Source organism: Xenopus laevis, chromosome 4S (assembly GCF_017654675.1).
Source record: "Xenopus laevis strain J_2021 chromosome 4S, Xenopus_laevis_v10.1, whole genome shotgun sequence".
NCBI lineage: Eukaryota > Metazoa > Chordata > Amphibia > Anura > Pipidae > Xenopus > Xenopus laevis.
The window spans coordinates 124,442,337-124,463,664 of record NC_054378.1 but is presented as its reverse complement, the minus strand read 5'-3'; the positions used below and the strand labels follow the sequence as shown (position 1 = coordinate 124,463,664).

Sequence of the window (21,328 nt, the reverse complement as noted above, 5' to 3'; positions counted from 1 at the left end):
AAAGTTGCTGTGCCTTGTAAAAAAAAATAATAAATATATATATATATATATATATATATATATATATATATATATATATATATATATATATATATACATACACACACACATATATATGTATATATTGTAGCCAAAAAAACGCACTCACAGGTCTTCAAAAAAAAGCCGCAAAGGCTGTGATTTATTTCTCCTCTCTTCTTTTTGGAGAAATAAATCACAGCCTTTGCGGCTTTTTTTTGAAGACCTGTGAGTGTGGTTTTTTGGCTACAATATAATACTATTTGTTTACCAGCACCTAGGCAGTTACGCTCAGGGAAGGTGTGCACCTCTTTGGACTTATATATAAGTATATTTATATATATATATATATATTTATATATATTTATATACTGCAAAAAGATTCCGCACTCTCAGGACTTTTAAAAATAATTATAATAACTTTTTCAAAGTGGGACAGGTCAAAACGTTGGTCCTTTGCAATAAAATAATTTACAGAATTATACAGAATATATATATTTATATATTTATATAATCAAAAAATAAAACCGCACTCCAAGGTCTGGAAACAGTGAAAAAAGTGGAAGATTTTATTTCAAAGTTTCAGCACACCAACTCGGGCCGTGTTACTTTGTTCACTGTTTCCAGACCTTGGAGTGCGGTTTTATTTTTTGATTAGATAGCTACGGTATGTTATAACCAGCACCCAGTATATATATATATATATCCCAACTGTCCCTTTTTTCGGAGGGACAGTCCCTCTTTTGACAACTCAACCTGCAGTCCCTCATTTGTACTGGAACAGCCAGAAAAAGAAACAAAGTTACTCACTTAATTAGCATTTAGCAGAGAGCCCAGAACAACCAACAGGTGCAAATAAGATACTTAACAATTTTGAGACACAAAATAACAGTTTAGATAAGGAGAAATATATTCAAACTTTCATAACCTGCCAAATTTTGTAAATTTAACATGGTAATTAGGGGGTGTGGCCACAGAAAGGGCGTGGTCAAAAAATTTGCTGTTCTACGTGCGGAAAAACTTTTGTCCCTCTTTTTACTTCCAAAATGTTGGGACGTCTGTATTAGGGATGCACTGAATCCAGAATTCGGGCGAATCCTTCTGCCTGGCCGCACCGAATTCAAATTAGGGGCGGGGGAAGGAAATCGCGTGACTTTTTTGGCACAAAACAAGGAAGTAAAAATATTTTCCCCTTCCCACCACTAATTTGCATATGCAAATTAGGGTTCGGTATTCGGCCAAATCTTTCTCAAAATATATATATATATATATATATATATGTCAGTCTTGTAAGGTGCACTCTTAACCAACCACAACAACTGCCTGGGTGCTAGGTCAACACCATAATGCATACATTACCAAAAATAGCCGCACTCCAAGGACTTCTCAAATGAAAAACACACAAAATTTATTTCAAGACGGCGAAAGTGATGGTGCTGATACGTTGTATTACATTTTGTGTGTTTTTCACTTGAGAAGTCCTTGGAGTGCGGTTATTTTTGGTAATATATATATATATATATATATATATATATATATATATATATATATATATATATATATATATATATATATATATATATATATATATATATATATAATTTAAATCCAGGTGTTGCTGGTCTTTTTGTTCCTCGTATATTTACTATTACCTTTTACCTGGGCAATAATTAAATATGATTTAGTGTCCACTGGACTTGGTGCTTAGTGATATGATTTAAGAGACTGGAATATGCATAAGAGAGGCCTGAAAATAAAGATAAACATTAAAAAGTAGCAACAACAATACATTTGTAGCCTTAAAACATTTAGATTTACATAGGGTCAGTGACCCCCATTTGAAAGCTGGAAAGAGTCAGAAGAAAAAGCCAAATAATTGAAACATTTAAAAAAAATGAAGGCCAATTAAAAAGTTGCTTAGTACTGGACATTCTACAACACACTGAAAGTTAACTTAAAGGTGAACCACCCCTTTAGTATGTTTAAGGATGGCGAATACTAAGCAACTTTTCAAATGGTCTTCATTTTTTTAATTTATGATCATTTTTTAAATATTTGCCTTCTTCCAAATTTTTCTTGCTTTCAAATGGAGGGTCACTGACCCCTTTTAAAAAAACAAATGCTCTGTGAGGCTACAAATGTATTATTACTTCTTATTATTGCTCATCTCTCTCTTCAGGCCTCTCCTATTCATAGTCCAGTCTTAATTCAAATCAATGTGTGGTTGCTAGGGTAATTTGGACCCTAGCAATCAGATGGCTGCAATTGCAAACTGGAGAGCTGCTGGATGAAAAGCTAAATAAGTCAAAAACCACAAATAATAAAAAAATAAAAACCAATTGCAAATTGTCTCCAAATATCTCTACATCATACCCCAAAAGTGAACAACCCCTTTAAATTATTGCTCATCTCTCTCTTCAGGCCTCTCCTATTCATAGTCCAGTCTTAATTCAAATCAATGTGTGGTTGCTAGGGTAATTTGGACCCTAGCAATCAGATGGCTGCAATTGCAAACTGGAGAGCTGCTGGATGAAAAGCTAAATAAGTCAAAAACCACAAATAATAAAAAAATAAAAACCAATTGCAAATTGTCTCCAAATATCTCTACATCATACCCCAAAAGTGAACAACAGCCTATCTATTTAGCCAGTTTTATTTTTAAATTGAACTGTTCCTTTAAAGGGGACTGCGGCTTCTGTTGTGACCATATTCGATAAAAATTAAAACACGCCTCCCTGTGTTCATTTTTTTTTTCTCCTCTCCCTCCTTTTTTTCCTTTATCTGCCAAGGCCTGCGTATGCATGTGTGTGTCCATCTGAATTGCAGCACACAACACTGGCCAATGTTACATAAGCAGCAGCATGGAGCTTGTTCAGAAGTCTCTGGACTCCCCCAAAGTGTTACAGGATGGCCGTGTTTATGGGGTGCAGCGGGGGGTGCAGCGCGGCTGGTACAGTAAATGTGAATGGGAGTAGGACGGTCGGATAGAGGCGCAGGGCTGACAGGCGGCACGGAGGCTGGAACTATTTGTTGTTGTGTGTTTTCAGCAGTTTCTCTGAGCTTGGAATTGGCTGTGAGCCCAGCAGCTCTGCATGGAGTTTGTGAAAGGTGGGTATGGCTCTGCACTGCTCTGCACTCACCCAACACGGAACAGGGGGAAATGCAGACCCTTTTTTTTTTTTTTAAACAATTTTTTCTCTCTGTCATTTCTCCGCTCGTCCTTTTTCCTTTCTCTTTCCGGGAACTGACTTGGAGTGGTGTGTTAAAGTCGTCCCTCCGGAGCAGCGTTGATCAAAGCAGATAATCTGGCAAACGAGGGATTAAGCGCTTGCTAGCAGCCCACATAATTCTAAAATGTCACTTGAGTGGCTCGGCCAAAGTTCAAAAGCAGATGGGATTTGGCTTTGCCATTAACTGCGGTGAAATGCTGATGCGGAATGCTGATGCTTGCAGGAACGGCACAGGATTTGGGACCCCTTCTTGTTTGAGCGGCTCACCCTATAGCTGCACACGTTGTGTTGTTTAATGGGCATTTTATAATGATGTTTGTTTTCTTTATTTGTACTGTTGTAACACCATGAATGACTCTGTAGCCCCATGCACCGCCACGTGAAATGATCCTTGTGCAATTGGCCAGATTTCATCTTTCATGCTACACCATTCTTTATGCTTTAAAATAGTGATGCACCAAATCCACTATTTCGGATTCAGCCCAATGCCTGAATACTTTGCCAAAGATTCAGCCGAATCCTGATTCGAATCCTAATTTGCATAAGCAAATTAGGGGTGGGAAGGAAAACATTTTTCTGTTCCTTGTTTTGTGACAAAAAGTCATGCATTTCCCTCCCCGTTCCTAATTTGCATATGAAAACTAGGATTTGGTTCGGCCGGGAAGAAGGATTCGGCCGAATCCAGATCCTGCTAAAAAGGCCATATCCTGGATTCGGTGCATCCTTACTTTTAAAGGAGAAGGAAAGCTATAGAGACAGTTTATTGCCAATAGATTAGCCATACTAGTGCAAGCTATAACACTATATTTATTCTGCAGAATACTTTACCATACCGGAGTAAACAGCTCTAGAAGCTCTCTGTGTTTGTTTAGAATAGCAGCTGCCATATTAGCTTGGTGTGACATCACTTCCTACCTGGGTCTCTCCCTGCTCACTCATAGCTCTGCGCTCAGATTACAGTAGGGAGGGAGAGATGAGCAAACTGAGCATGCTCAAGCCCAAGCCCTGGAGGTTTAAACTGAAAACAGGAAGTCTGATACAGAAGCCCATGAGTACACAATAGAAGGAAAGAAATGTGCTGTTTCTTTTGACAGAGGACTCAGAGCAGCATTACTTTGAGGGTTTACTGGTGTATTTATATAGACCTTTCTGATAAAGCTTACTTACTTTTAGCCTTTCCTTCTACTTTAAAGGTGATGGTCCAGTATAGGTTCTTAGCCTCTTTCAATTGCTATTACCTGATTATGTTCATTTTCCTCCATTTAGGCTATGTCCATAGAGGTCTTTATTTCTTCTTGGAATATGTTTTTCACTGTGTGTCAGACACAGGGGTTCTGTACATTATATATGGGACACCGGTTGGGCACATGCTAAATATGGTAAAATCACTGCTCTTGCATCGAAAGCCTTTAGACATTAGAAGATACATCCAGATGTATTAGATGCAAGTGCGGTATATGTGCCGTGCATTAATGGAATGTAAATAATAAGGCTCAGTGCATAACTAGATGTTACTGGGCCTCACAGCAAATTCATTTTAGGGCCCCCAAAATATCCAGAGGTGGTTCTTTTTTAACCAAAATATGTTGAAATTGCTCATTAATTAGGACCTTATGGGATCCCTATACCTCCTGGGCCCCCCTGCAGCCGCAGGGTCTGCTCTTTAGTTACTCCCCTGGTACATAACATTGCTCCTTTGCTTATTTGTATTTATACCAATGAATAGGAGCTACCATGCTGTTTGCACCAGCTGAGGCATTCCATAATACTGCCATACCCATAAAAGTACAACATTAAGGGCATAATGGTACAGTACAGGTATGGGATCTGTTATCCAGAATGCTTGGGACCTGGGGCTTTCCAGAGCTCTTTCTGCATTTTGGTTCTTCATACCTTTAGTCTACTAGAAAATCATGTAAACATTAAATAAACCCAATAGGCTGGTTTTGCTTCCAATGAGGATTCATTTTATCTTAGTTAGGATCAAGTGCAAGGTACTGTTTTATTATTACACAGAAAAAGGACATTTTTAAACATTTGAATTATTTGGTTAAAATGTCTATAGGAGACAGCCTTTCCGTAATTTGAATCTATATGGATAACTGGTTTCTGGATAATGCATCCCATATATGTCTAAAGCCCCTAAAAAATATTTTGGACAATTACTAGCAAAAAAAATGTACAAGGTACTGTTTTATTGTTACAGAGAAAAAGGAAATTTAAAAAAGATTGGATTATTTGTAAAAAAATGGAGTTTATGGGAGATGGCCTTTCTGTAATTTGGGGCTTTCTGGATAACGGGTTTCCGGATAATAGATCCCTTACCTGTAATTATGCTAATACAGTTGTTGAGGGCTCTTGGAACATTTTATTATTTTCAAGAGAAGCAGAGGGTTTCCGTTGATAATACAGAAATAACGGCGCTGCCTGTTCTACTCCATCAGTAACACTGAATGGCGGTTTCTTACATGAAGTCAGGCAACTTCATAAAAGGGAAACTGACAGTGAGAAGCATTTCCTCTAGTTCTATTGCTGTGTATTTCTCTGATCATTGAGCAGCTGCCTGCCGGAGTCTCCCGATGCTCAGCCTTTCACAACAGGAAGCTGTCTAGCTGAGAATCATGGGATTATTTTCTGCAAAAGGCACCGTGTGTGTTACATGATCTTAAAATGAATGCTGGAAATTACTTTGTAGGAATCCTGTATTCTGTTTGCTGTGCAGAGCAAAAATTGCTCCCATTGTTAGACTATTGTAAAACATATAAACAGTGATTAGAGAGCAAGCCGAAAGCTTACTCCAGCAGGAATTGGCTAACGCTACTCCGTCTGTTAATATGTATCTTCACTTTTGCAAACCGGAACATTTGTTTTTTTTTTTTTATTGCAGCCAATCACGAGGCTCCTTCGACTGTTCCTCATGTTTGGAGCTTGTGCTGAGAACAATTTGTTTTCTGTGACATTTTAATTGACAGACTTTATTTTGAGCCTGTAATTAGACATTAAGGGGGTTATTTATCAAAGTCTGAATTAATCTCAATATTTTCTGCTACAAACTCCGATCAAATCCGCTCTGGTTTTTTATACGCTTATTTATTATTACATTTTCCCCGAAAATTTGCTTTGCAGGAAAAAAAATCGGAGTTTTCAAGTTTTTTTGGATATTTTTATCCAATTTTCACGATTGTTTCATCCGATTTTAACGATTTTTTTCAGGACTTCTCCCATTGACTTATATGAAACCTCAACAGGTCTGAGATGCTGGATTTTCAGAGTCTGAAAGATTCTAAGTGATTTTTTAAAAGTCTGGTTTTGTAAAAAAAAAATCACAATTTTTTTTCGTGATTTTTGCATTCGAGTTTAGTAAATAACCCACTAACATCCTCATTTATAGTGGCAGCAAGTTACTCTGAGCTTTTTAATAATTTACAAGAGGAAGAGCTTGCAATCTAGTGGTGCATTGTGATTCCTTCCTGTCCCTCCAGCTGATTCTGTATATTCTGTATAATACTGATCAACAATAAAATATCTTTTACAGGTATGGGACCTGTTATCCAGAATGCATGGGACCTGGGGTACTCTGGATTACTGATCTTTCCTTAATTTAGATCTTCATACTTTAAAGGGTTTCCAAACACTTTTTTCAATTCAGTTGTTTTTAGATTATTTTTTTTATTGTTTTTCCAAAATCTAAGTGTAAAGTTGAATGTTGGTGTCTCTGGTGTTTGAGTCTGGCAGCTCAGTAATTCAGGCGCAGACTCTGAACTGTTACAATTTTGCAAAATTTAGTTGATGCATTTCTCTGAGTATAAGCAACTATTGTATCAATTCTAACAGCTGCCTGTACTGAAACTCAGGGATTCTGCTCAGCAGGGACAAAGATAAGGAATGTATCAAGTAAATGTATCAATTAAGGACAGTTTAGAGGGTCAACGACCCCCCTCTCAGAGCTGCTTCAGAAGGTGAGAAATTACACTTTCCACTTCAATATTAGAAAAACAGTCACACACACAAAATAGAAAGTAATTGTGAAAAGTCGTTATTTCTGGTTAACTGTCTGAAAACAAGGTGAACCACCCCTTTAAGTCTAGTAGAAAAGAAAAAAGGGGGACCTGGGGCTTTCCGGAGCTCTTTCTGCAATTTGGATATCTTAGTTGGGATCAAGTACAAGCTACTGTTTTATTATTACAGGTACGGGACCTGTTATCCAGAATGCTTGGGACCTGGGGTTTACCGGAGAACGGGTCTATTCGTAATTTGCATCTTCATACTTTGTCTACTAGAAAATCATACAAACATTAAATAAACCCAATAGGCTGGTTTTGCTTCCAATAAGAATTAATTGTATCTTAATTGATACCAAGTACAGGTATAGGACCTGTTATGCAGAATTCTTGGGACGTGGGGTTTTCCAGATAATGGATCTTTCCAAAATGTGGATCTTCATACCATAAAGGACCAGTAACATCAATTTTTTTTCTTTTAAAATTCGTTAGTATACATCTAAAAAGAAAGATAAATTAAACTTTGAAGTCTTTATTAAGAAATAACTTACCGAACTCCGCTTGCGCTCCTCTTCAGAAAAGGTGATCCAGCGATCCATCGTGAGGTGCTCGATTTCTCCTCCCTGCCTTCCTTATAGGAGATAGCCAGGGAGGAGAAATCGAGCGCCGCATGATGGATCGTCGCCCTGTCGCCTTTTCTGAAGAGGAGCAGAAGCAGAGTTTGGATAAGTTATTTCTTTATAAAAAATTTTTGTTGTAGACTCCTGGTTACTGGTCTACTAGAAAATCATATAAACATTAAATAAACCCAGTAGGCTGGTTTTCGTTCCAATAAGGATTAATTATATCTTAGTTGGGATCAAGTACAAGCGACTATTTTATTATTACACAGAAAAAGGAAATAATTTATTTGGATATAATGGAGTCTGTGTGAGACAGCATTTCCGTAAATTGGTGCTTTCTGGATAATAGGTTTCCGGATAATGGATCCTATACCTGTACTAGCAAAGCAGTAGATTCTTAGTATCACTTAGTAGCAAGAAGCAGAATATTTTAATTCATAGGGTAACACTGCTTTATATTTATACCGGACATGATAAGAGCGAAATTAATGTTTTGTTTCCCTAAATTAATTCCTCTTTCTGTGTTTAGCCCAGAAAAATTGTTGTATTGAAGAGATATAATAAATAACACGCCTTTTGTCAGGCTAGCTAATTCTGTTTAATATGTATTTAGAGACTGGGTGTGTTTCCTGTAACACCAATGTGACTAATGTTACTAGAAAGCCTCGGACGGTGTTGAGCTTATATAAAATCCTGTTATCTGCTATAAATATATATTTTAAATTAATGTTTTCCTTCTCATTTCTTTTATCAAGCTGTATTATTTTCAGCAGAGTATCTGATCTGTTCCGGGGGTGGGAAGAAAACCAACGCAGGCCCTTTATTTAGTTAAATCAGTGCTGACTGCACAAAAGAAATGTGTCTCACGTAAGCCCAGGGCTGTCCATTCTCTCTAGTGATCTAAACCGACGCAAGGGAGGGCAGGCAGCACGTAGGCTGCAGGTGAACAGTAAATCATACTGTGAGGCGGCAGTTGGCACCGTGTTAGAGATCTCGCACCAATGCAGCTGCCTGCTGGCACATAGCACTAGTCTTGGAACAGAGGCTTCTGGCCTACGGTTAATGGAACTTAAAGCGATACTGACACGTTCCTATAAAAAATCATAGGAACGTGTCCGTATCAAGTAAATGCTGCACCTGGAATAGTTCACCTCAAAGCCACCCCCAGCCCCCGCAAACTTTCGTTCACCCGACTCTCCGACACTTCTGTAGAGTTTCAGTGACGCTGGGCTGGGGGCGAACAGGAATTCAGCCTATAGAAGGATCGCTCCGCCCCCAGCCCGGCGTCGGTGAAGCAATGCGGAAGATCCGATAGTAGTGTCATCGGGTCGGCTGCACACAGGTACGCCGGACTCGGGGCGGCATAGAGTTGAACTATTCCGGGTGCAGCATTTATTTGATAGTGACACGTTCCTATGATTTTTATACGAACATGTTAGTATCGCTTTAAAAGGATTCTGTCATGATTTTATGATGTTGATTTTATTTTCAAATGACACTGTTTACACTGCAAATTATTCACTCTACAATATAAAATTTCATTCCTGAACCAACAAGTGTATTTATTTAGTTGTAATATTGGTGTGTAGGTGCATCTCAGGTCATTTTGCCTGGTCATGTGCTTTCAGAAAGAGCCAGCACTTTAGGATGGAGCTGCTTTCTGGCAGGCTGTTGTTTCTCCTACTCAATGTAACTGAATGTGTCTCAGTGGGACCTGGATTTTACTATTGAGTGCAGTTCTTAGATCTACCAGACAGCAGTTATCTTGTGTTAGGGAGCTGCTATCTGGTTACCTTCCCATTGTTCTGTTGTAAGGTTGCTGGGTGGAAAGGGAGGGGGTGATATCACTCCAACTTGCAGTACAGCAGTAAAGAGTGACTGAAGTTTATCAGAGCACACGTCACATGACTGAGGGTACCTAGGAACCTAGCAACATCTCTAGCCCCATGTCAGATTTCAAAATTAAATATAAAAAAATCAGTTTGCTCTTTTAAGAAACGGATTTCAGTGCAAAAGTCTGCTGGAGCATATTTTTTCCCATGACAGTATCTCTTTAAAATGCCTATAATACAAAAGGTAATTGTTTGAATGACCTGCCTTTTCACTGCCAATGAGATGCCTGTATGATTCTGACATTTAACAAATTATTTTTTAAATATGTTAATAGTAAAAAAATTAAACAGCATGGGTTGGACCTTTAATATCAGAGGGGGGTCAGCTGGAGCTCAGATTCTGAACTCATATTTTTTGTCTGTCTACACAAATGAGGAATCGGCTAATGAAGGTTTCCTTATTAATAGTCCCAATTCTAGTGACGTCGGTGGTAGGAAAGCTTTTCGAAGGTTAATAAAGGATAAGATACTGGACTTCATAGCAAATAACAAATATTGCCAGACTAACTTAATTTATTTTTATGACCAGGTGAGGTGGGATGGCAGTGGTTTACTTAGACTTTGCTAAAGCATTTGGTACAGTGCCACACAGAAGGTTACTGGTTAAATTAAGGAATGTTGGCCTGGAACATAGTATTTGTACCTGGATAGAGAACTGGCTAAAAGATAGACTACAAAGAGTGGTGGTAAATGGAACATTTTCTAATTGGACCAGTGTTAGTGGAGTACCGCAGGGCTCTGTACTAGGTCCCTTGCTTTTCAACTTGTTTATTAATGACCTGGAGGTGGCCATTGAAAGTACTGTTTCTATTTGTGCAGATGAGACTAAATTGTGCAGAACTATAGGTTCCATGCAGGATGCTGCCACTTTGCACAGTGATTTGTCTAAACTGGGAAACTGGGCAGCAAACTGGAAAATGAGGTTCAATGTTGATAAATGCAGGTTATGCACTTTGGCAAAAATAATATAAATGCAAGTTATACACTAAATGGCAGTGTGTTGGGAGTTTCCTTAAATGAGAAGGATCTAGGGGTTTTTGTAGATAACACGTTGTCTAATTCTGGGCAGTGTCATTCTGTGGCTACTAAAGCAAATAAAGTTCTGTCTTGTATAAAAAAGGGCATTAACTCAAGGGATGAAACATAATTCTGTCTCTTTATAGGTCCCTGGTGAGGCCTCATCTGGAGTATGGGGGCAGTTTTGGACTCCAGTCCTTAAGAGGGATATAAATGAGCTGGAGAGAGTGCAGAGACTAAGTGCAACTAAACTGGTTAGAGGGAGGGAAGAGTTAAATTATGAGGGGAGACTGACAAGGTTGGGGTTGTTTTCTCTGGAAAAAAGGCGCTTGTGAGAGGACATGATTAGACTTTACAAGTACATTAGAGGACATTATAGACAAATAGCAGGGGACCTTTTTACCCATAAAGAGAATCACGTACCAGAGGCCTCCCCTTCAGACTAGAAGAAAAGAACTTTCATTTGAAGCAACGTAGGGGGTTCATCACAGTCAGGACAGTGAGGTTGGGGAATGCACTGCCGGGTGATGTTGTGATGCTGATTCAGTTAATGACTATAAGAGGGACTTGGATGATTTCTTTGACAAGCAGAATATCCAAAATTAAACTCTATAGTTAGTATAGGTATGGGTATATAGAATTTACGTGTGTATGGATGCTGGGTTTTCATTTGGAGGGGTTGATCTTGATGGACTTGATGTCTTTTTTTAACCCAATTTAACTATGTAACTATGTAACTATGTAAGTATGTAACCATATAACTATGTAACTATATAACTATGTAACCATATAACTATGTAACTATATAACTATGTAACCATATAACTATGTAACTATATAAATATGTAATGCACATAACAAAAATGTTACCCCCTTTCAAAAATGTCTTAACAGCATATTTTTCTCTTTCATGGTAGAAAGAAGACACAGTTCCGTCAACAAAATGCCTGTGACGCCACCAACCTCCTCTATGAACTCCCTGTATTCCACTGTGTCTTCAAAAATGAAACCAAGCGGCGGTGGTTGCAGTATCACACGCCCGCCCGCTGGAAGTAGTGCCTCGTCCAACTCCAAGCTGATAAAATCTCCCAAAGACAAGCTGCAGATCGGGGGAAGCAACAGATCGATGCACCCTGTGCAGCACAGCAAAACCCCCCAGGAAAAAATGTAAGTTATCTGCAAAGAATGATGGGTAATCTATGGAAAGTGCTGGAGAATAGGTCGGCGCTAAATAAAAGATAGAATGGTAATAACCGGTACATTATGTACATTACATATTAAAGGGGTAGTTCACCTTTAAGTTAACTTTTAGCATGTTATAACATGGCAATTTTTCAATTGGCCTTCATTTTTTAATTTTTATATTTTTTTCTATTATTTGCCTTCTCCTTCTTCTTCTGACTCTTTCCAGCTTTCAAATGGAGGTCACTGACCCCATCTAAAAAACAAATGCTCTGTAATGCTACAAATGTGTTGTTTTTGTTACTTTTTATTACTCATGTTTTTATCCAGGGCTCTGCTATTCGTATTTCAGTCTCTTATTCCAATCAGTGGATGGTTGCTAGGGTTATTAGGACCCTAGCAACCAGATTGCTGAAATTGCAAACTGAAGAGCTGCTGAATAAAAAAACTAAATAACTCGTGATGGGCGATTAAATTCGCCTGGCACGAATTTGCGGAGAATTTCTGCGTTTCACCGCTGGTGAATAAATTCTCAAATCTCCCGTGAAAATTCACCGGCGTCCGTCAATTTCATGATTTTCTTGATTTTTAGTGAAAACCTTAGAATTGCTAGATTTTTTTGGTGAAACCGTTGGATTTGCTCTATTTTAGTGAAAACTTTCAAATTGCTTGGATTGCTCAATTTTTTTGTAAAAACGTTTGAATTGCACTATTTTTTCGTGAAAACGTTCGAATTTCACGATTTTTTTTGTGAAAACGTTTGAATTTCATGTTTTTTTGTGAAAACGTTTGAATTTCACAATATTTTTGTGAACTTTTCTGATTTTATGGTTTTTCACAAATTTATGCAGTTACGCAAATTTTTCGTCGAAGCGAAATGGGAGAAATTTGCCCATCACTATAAATAACTCAAAAACCACAAATAATGAAATTAAAACCCATTGCAAATTTTCTCAGATTATCAGTCTCTACATCATACTAACAGTTAACTCAAAGGTGCATATGGTTTGGTGGTGCTGCAGCTTCAGAACACTATAAAAAGCTTTATTGGCGTTTAAGGCACTTAAACCACTTATAAGCCATTACGCCAGACAACTTGAACTGAGTTATTAAACCAATCCGTGAAGACAAAAGGCAACGTGCGCCATTACTACTACTGCGAGAGCTCAGCAGTCTGCCATTCATTCCTATACAATTAGCCTGTATGCTTCAAATCAGCTGCAGCTGCCTGAGAAAATCTGAGGCACGTATAAACGGCTTTGCATAAGAAATTCTTCCTTATCGGTAAACCTGAGACAATTGTAAAGGATGTGTTCTCCGAGCTTTTAAAGGAGAACTATAGAAGTAGCTAGAAATGTTGTACATGATGTTTTGTGCTTCTGTACCAGCCCAAGGCAACCACAGCCCTTTAGCAGTAAAGATCTGTGTCTCCAAAGATGCCCCAGTAGCTCCCCATCTTCTTTTCTGCTGATTCACTGCACATGCTCTGTGCTGCTGTCACTTACTGAGCTTAGGGAGCCACTCACAATATACAGTACACATAGAATAGAAATGTCACAATATAAGGCTGATTAGTAATTAATACACATAATTACTACATGGCAGCACAGAAACCAGTGCAATTAGCATCAGAATTTAATAATCAGCAAACCTGTAGCATCAGCTTATATTACAGCCAGGGAAGCTCATTTTCTGCTGGATAATTAGTGACGAGCCCTAAGCTTAGCTTCTCAACAGCCAATCAGAGCCCACTGAGCATGTGAGTGTCACAGACACTTTCCAAGATGGTGACCCCCTGTGACAAGTTTGAAGTCCTGGATCATTGCTGCTATTGACAAGCTCAAATTTGGATTCAGCCTTGCAGAAGGAATCGGCCGAATCCCGAACCAAATCCTGGATTCGGTGCATCTGTAGTACTTTCCTACCTGTTGTCTCGAACGCTTTTTGCACTTGTTAAAGGCACTTGGGGCACCTGTAATGGCTTGTTATCCAGAATGTTTAGGACCTGGGGTTTTCCTGATAACAGATCTTTCCATAATTTGGATCATCATACCATAAATGTAAAAGAAAATCATGTAAATATTAAACCCCATAGGCTGCTTTGGATCAAGTAAAAGGTACTGTTTTATTTTATTGGAGAAAAAAAGAAAAATTTTGTATAATCTGGATAAAATGGAGTTTATGGGAAATTGCCATCCCGTAATTCGGGCCTTCTGGATAACGGGTTTCAGGTGCTGTAGTGTAGATCCATCTCACACATACAAAGGGGAATATGGCTATCACTGCTCTTTGCATCACCCAGATCAATATTTAGGTGGCTATGGTGTGAGCACCTATTGTAATTAAGTTTTTATTTGTCTTACAAAGGGTTTGAAGTGGGTAGGGTATGAATTACACTGTTTACACTATTTGCAAATAATTTACTCTACAATATAAAATATCATTCCTAGCCCAGCAAGTGTACTTTTTAGTTGTAATATTGGTGTGTAGGTGCATCTCAGGTCATTTTGCCTGGTCATGTGCTTTCAGAAAGAGCCAGCACTTTAGGATGGAACTGCTTTCTGGCAGGCTGTTGTTTCTCCTACTCAATGTAACTGAATGTGTCTCAGTGGGACCTGGATTTTACTATTGAGTGCTGTTCTTAGATCTACCAGGCAGCTGTTATATTGTGTTAGGGAGCTGCTATCTGGTTACCTTCCCATTGGGCTGCAGTACAGCAGTAAAGAGTGACTGAAGTTTATCAGAGCACAAGTCACATGACTTCCGGGCAGCTGAGAAACAGACAATATGTCTAGCCATATGTCAGATTTCAAAATTAAATATTAAAAAAATCAATTAGCTTTTTTTGAAAAATTGATTTCAGTGCAGAATTCTGCTGGAGCAGCTCTATTAACTGATGCGTTTGGAAAGTAACATGTTTTCCCATGACAGTATCCCTTTAACAACAACTTTTATTATGATATAGACAGCAGTGTCCTTCAGTGCAAGGAAAATGTTAATATAGACCTGTGTATAGCCTGGAACACCATGTACTGGGGTTGCCTTTTTTTTTTCAGTTCCTTTCTCTGACATATTTTTCTTTTATTTTTTAATTTGCAAATTTGTTCATTGTGTGATTAACAAAAATCTTAATTTTGACTTTGAAGTGCCTTCCAGTGAGTGTTAAGGGTTTAAGCACATGGTCAGATTCGGGATACGAAAAAAAAATCGTGCAATTCAAACCTTTTCACAAAAAAATAGAGCAATTTGAAACTTTTCATTCAAAAAATCTAGCAATTTGAACCTTTTCGCTAAAAAATCAAGCAATTCGAATGTTTTCACAAAAAATCATGAAAGCCGTAAATTGACGCCGGCAAATGTCACCGGCAAATTTTCGTGGGATATTCGCGTATTTATTCGCCGGGGGCAAAACGCTTAAATTCGCTGTCAATTAGTGCCAGGCGAATTTATTAGCCCATCACTACTCGCGGCGATTCGATTTCCGAAGTCGCCCGAAGTTGCCTCACGAGGAAACTTCGGGCGACTTCAGAAATTGAAGCCCCCATGGCTACACAGCAGCTTGTTTATATAAACTATAGTAGTACTTATCTGTTATCTACTGTGTATCCTGTGCTTGAATGGCTGCCCCCATGGCTACACAGCAGCTTGTTTATATAAACTATAGTAGTACTTATCTGTTATCTACTGTGTATCCTGTGCTTGAATGGCTGCCCCCATGGCTACACAGCAGCTTATTTATATAAACTATAGTAGTACTTATCTGTTATCTACTGTGTATCCTGTGCTTGAATGGCTGCCCCCATGGCTACACAGCAGCTTGTTTATATAAACTATAGTAGTACTTATCTGTTATCTACTGTGTATCCTGTGCTTGAATGGCTGCCCCCATGGCTACACAGCAGCTTGTTTATATAAACTATAGTAGTACTTATCTGTTATCTACTGTGTATCCTGTGCTTGAATGGCTGCCCCCATGGCTACACAGCAGCTTGTTTATATAAACTATAGTAGTACTTATCTGTTTTCTACTGTGTATCCTGTGCTTGAATGGCTGCCCCCATGGCTACACAGCAGCTTGTTTATATAAACTATAGTAGTACTTATCTGTTATCTACTGTGTATCCTGTGCTTGAATGGCTGCCCCCATGGCTACACAGCAGCTTGTTTATATAAACTATAGTAGTACTTATCTGTTATCTACTGTGTATCCTGTGCTTGAATGGCTGCCCCCATGGCTACACAGCAGCTTGTTTATATAAACTATAGTAGTACTTATCTGTTATCTACTGTGTATCCTGTGCTTGAATGGCTGCCCCCATGGCTACACAGCAGCTTGTTTATATAAACTATAGTAGTACTTATCTGTTATCTACTGTGTATCCTGTGCTTGAATGGCTGCCCCCATGGCTACACAGCAGCTTGTTTATATAAACTATAGTAGTACTTATCTGTTATCTACTGTGTATCCTGTGCTTGAATGGCTGCCCCCATGGCTACACAGCAGCTTGTTTATATAAACTATAGTAGTACTTATCTGTTATCTACTGTGTATCCTGTGCTTGAATGGCTGCCCCCATGGCTACACAGCAGCTTGTTTATATAAACTATAGTAGAGTTTCAAAAGCAAACACACTGCTTTTAACAGTGCAAGGCAACACTATATTCTATTGCCACTCCTTTAAAACACTTTAATTTTTTGATGTTACTGTTCCTTTAATAAGTGATACCGATATTATTGCCCAGCCTTTGATTGTGTTTCCAGTTGATAAAACAGGCCGCTTGTCTAATAATTGTTTTTTTTTTTTTTTGCAGAATGACACCATCTGTGAAAGTGGAAAAGATTCATCCAAACCCAAAGATCGATGGGGTGTTAAAATCTACTACTGGTCCTGCCTGTTCTTCTACTGTGAGCTCTTCAATAAAGACTGGCCTTAATTGTCCATCAATACCAAAGCCACCCTTGCCTTCCCCAGGACACATACCAAATGGTAAAGGCATTCTCTCGACGACGCCATTTTCGGAAAAGAAACCCGACGACACGAACAACAGGAAATATTTACACAAGAGATTGTCAGGTAGAGACACTTGTTTTGTTTGTGGGTATTGCAAGGCAGGTATCCATAGACTGTGGCAATATTTTCTGTCCACTTTTAATATGTTCTAAAATGGCTTATTCTAAGGAACTTTTCAACTCATCTACATTTATTTTTAATAGCTATTGAATTATTTGCTTTCTTTTAACTTTTTCCAGCTTTCAAATGGGGGGGGGGGGTCACTGACCCCATCTAAATAACAAATGCTTTGTAAGGCTACACATGTGTTGTTATTTATTTGTATTACCCATCTTTATATCCAGGCCTCTCCTATTCATATTCCAGTCTCTTGATCAAATCAGTGCATGGTTGCTAGGGTAATTTGGACCCTAGCAACCAGATCGCTAAAATTGTAAACTAGAGGGCTGCTGAAAAATAATTTAAAGTTGAACAACCCCTTTATAACAGATTGTGATGCGTTTAGTGGCAATTGTATTCATTGTCATAAGCTTGTTGTGCAATCCCACAGGTTTATAATATTTAAAGGAGAAGCAAACCCAAAAGTTAAAAAACCCTTAACCTCTACCCTACATAGACATAGGCAAATGCCCCTAACTTTTTACTTACACCTCGGCGCAGATTCAGGCATTGGAGTCCACGGGCGCTATGTTCCCTTCGGTAATCTTCGTAATGAGGCCGGCGCTTCTGCAATTTTCTGCAAGTTTCGGAGCATGTGCATTTGTCGGAAATATCTTCAACTTTGCATGCGCCACCACACCGGTCTCATTCTGAAGATTACTGAAGCGGCTTAAAATGGTGCCCGTGAACTCCAATTCCTGAATCTGCACCGAGGGGTAAGTAAAACGTTAGGGGCATTTGCTCTGGGTAACACTTAGGCTGGGGCAGGAGGGGTCTATGTAGGGTAGGGGGCTAGGGGATTTTTAACATAGGGTTTGCTTCTCCTTTAAGATTTCTCCCTCTCCTTATTTGATCAGTATGGGTGGGGTTTTGGCCTGGTCGAATCATGAGGGTTATCTGTCGGTTTTTTGGGGTTTTTTTTGGGGGGGGGGGGGGTTCAACATTGTCTTCAGAACTGGTGGAGGAAACACATTTGGCTTGAATACAATTTGCACTGTATTTATAGATAAACTGCACTGTAAGCTTTACATGGATGCTCCTTCTATCTATATTATACTATAAAATTTATTTTAAATCGAACTGCCACTTTAAATAGTGTTGATACACTCCAGTGAAACAGCCTCTAGGGGCAAAACTGACTTGAAAAATGACTTTACTCCATGTTTTCCCTTAGTATAATGTCCCTTTAAAACTAGAGATGCGCCGAGGCCGGGATTCGGCCTTTTCAACAGGATTCGGATTGGCCGAAGCAAAGGATATTGTGTTTTTCCCCCTACATACTGGGCACGCGTTTATTTTTTAACCCTTGCTGTAAATCGCATTTGCAAATGATGGCTTGATTTGGTCCAGCATTCCGCCAAATCTTTCATGAACAATTCAGGATTATGCTGAATCCCAAAAGAGTGGATTTTGTGCATTTCTAATTAAAATAGAATTTTCAGACATTGTAAGGGCAGAGACACACTGAAAGATGGGGGAGATTTAGTCGCCCTGCAACTTATCGCCTCTTCTTCAGATGATTAATCTCCCTGAAAAACCTTCCCACCGTCTAGAATCGAAATCGCCGGTGGGATGGCACTCGGAGCACTTCGTTTTCTGAAGTCACCCAAAGTTTCCTCGTCAGGCAACTTCAGGTGACTAAGGAAAACAAAGCGCTCCGAGTGCCATCCCACCAGCGATTTCGATTCTAGCCGGTGGGAAGGTTTTTCAGGGAGATTAGTCGCCCGAAGAAGAGGCGATTAGTCGACAAGAGACAATCTCCCCGATTCTGAGCGTGTGTATCGGCCCTAAGAGTTAATGTTTATCATAATGGTTGCTGCTTATCACACAGGAGGAAATAAACCAGCAATTAGTCGCTAGAGAAAAACATGGATGCCACATAGATTGTCAGGAGGGCTAATAAAATAAACGAAATGAACAGGACTGCCATGTCCAGATAAAGGCACTAATGCATTACGTTGGCTGTATGACATTACTGGTACGATTTACTAAAATTTGGATTTCTTTTTTTCCCCGCAAATAGTATTTTTTCTCTAAAAATGTGGGGGGTCCAAATTTCTCTAAAACTGTAAAAATTCAAGATTTATTAAGTTTTAATACCAAGAGAACCTTTAATACAAAACTGCATGAAGTAAAAGCTGTCGAGGTCCCATAGAGGTTTTCAGATTTATTTATTTTTTTTTTGGTAGTAATTGTCCAAATTTTTTTTTAGATGTTTTAGAGATACAGGTATACATACCTCCCAACTGTCACTTTTTTCGCGATTTTGACAGCTCAACCCACAGCAGCGAATTGTTGCAGAAATATCCAGACTTTTTCTTTGATCTCCTGCACTAAACAACCAGAAAAAGATAGAGATTCTAAAACGTAATTGGCTTTTGGCAGAGAGTCCAGAATATGTGGCGGGGGCACTTTAATTAATTTAAGATAAGCAAAGAAGCAATTGTAATTATTTAAGGTAAGCCGTAGTGATGTGCGGGCCGACCTTGCGCCCCCATTTGAGGCTACACTTACACTGACGACTTTTTTTGCGCCTGCCCACCCCGTCTGTTTTGTGATGTCATCGGCTGGGCAGGTCTATAAACGGAAACCGGAAATTGGGCTTCGGAAGAATTCATCACATATCTAACAAAGTTTAGAAAACCAGTAGGGCAGAATGGTACATTTTCAGAAATTCTAAAAGAAATGTAATCATTTGGCAAAAGCGACAAAAATTGCTCTTCTAAAATCGATCTTAGACAAGACTGTTATTATCTGTGGACCTTTTTCGATTTAACTTCCAGTCTGCTATTTGAACAACTTTACGGTTGCTAGGGAATGGAGGTGGGACCATAAAATGAACGTTTTTATTTTAATGGCAGTGGAGAAATTGCTATGACACCCATGTTACCTGCCATTGAGTTGTGTGACCATCCAGCAATGACAGGTTATGGCACATGGCACATAACTACGAGATTTGGCACCCAGGGATTATTTGGCTCAGGTGTTTAGCATAACCATGAATGGAGCTGTCACCCTGTTCACCATTAAAGGAAAACTATACCCCCAAACAATGTAGATCTCTATAAAAAGATATTGTATAAAACAGCTCATATGTAAAACCCTGCTTCATGTAAATAAACCATTTTCATAATAATATACTTTTCTAGTAGGATGTGCCATTGGGTAATCATAAATAGAAAATTGCCATGTTAAAAAATAAGGGCCGCCCCCTGGGACAGTATGATTCACTGTGTACACAAACATACCAACAAACCATACTTGTTAGGTCACATGAGTCAATTAACAGACAGAGTTGTGTCTTTTGCTTCCTCACTTCTTCCTGTTACAGTTAGTGTTGTAGTATTTCTGGTCAGGTGATCTCTTCCTGTTACAGTTAGAGCTGCAGTATTTCTGGTCAGGTGATCTCCTCCTGTTACAGTTAGAGCTTCAGTATTTCTGGTCAGGTGATCTCTTCCTGTTACAGTTAGAGCTGCAGTATTTCTGGTCAGGTGATCTCTGAGGCAGCAGACAGACCAGCACAAAATAGGGGTTCAAGGCAAAAGATGTAAAAGGGCAAGATTTACTTAAATATATATTCCAGTTTGGTAAGATTCTTTAATATTACTCAATATGATATAAACTATCTGTTGCTTAAGTATTCATTTTGGGGGTATTGTTTTCCGACTGCTTTTACAAGCGCAGGGATCCCTTAAAGAAGAAGGAAAGGCTAAAACTAAGTAAGCTTTAGCAGAAAGGTCTATATAAATACACCGGCCAGTGGTGGGTACAGGAACAAAATGGGACGGGCCGCGACATAAAAGGGGGCAGGCCTTGATGTAAAAAGGGCGGGCATGACGTAAAAGGGGGTGGAATCACATTGCGCGATAGCCAGAAGGAGGCAAAAAGGGTACATTTTTACCGGATTAGGGCCAGGCCAAGGGCTTTTGTTAAGGGTATTACAAATTTACCAGCAGCTACATTGCTGGTAAATTTGTAATACTGGTCCTGACCTTGGCAGGTGTTTTACCGGCTAGGCTTGTAAAATACCGGCCGGTTGGCAACCCTAGTTACATTGAGTAGGAGAAACAACAGCCTGCCATAAAGCAGTTCCATCCTAAAGTGCTGGCTCTTTCTGAAATCACATGACCAGGCAAAATGACCTGAGATGCACCTACACACCAATATTACAACTAAATACACTTGTTGGTTCAG

At 39.0% G+C, this 21,328-nt stretch overlaps 1 protein-coding gene across 3 annotated transcripts in view; it reads left to right on the top strand.

Annotated features, from left to right (window-relative positions):
- Positions 1–21,328, top strand: part of atxn7.S (ataxin 7 S homeolog) — a 106,588-nt gene that overhangs the window by 70,895 nt on the left and 14,365 nt on the right. For 2 of the 3 annotated variants that reach the window (XM_018261498.2, XM_018261499.2), the window contains exons 5-6: positions 11,699–11,948; positions 16,776–17,038. In XM_018261498.2, the coding sequence (XP_018116987.1) occupies positions 11,699–11,948; positions 16,776–17,038 (513 nt within the window). Of the gene's footprint in view, positions 1–2,810; positions 3,127–11,698; positions 11,949–16,775; positions 17,039–21,328 lie in introns of those variants that run through there. The other variant, XM_041561792.1, reaches the window with a different exon arrangement.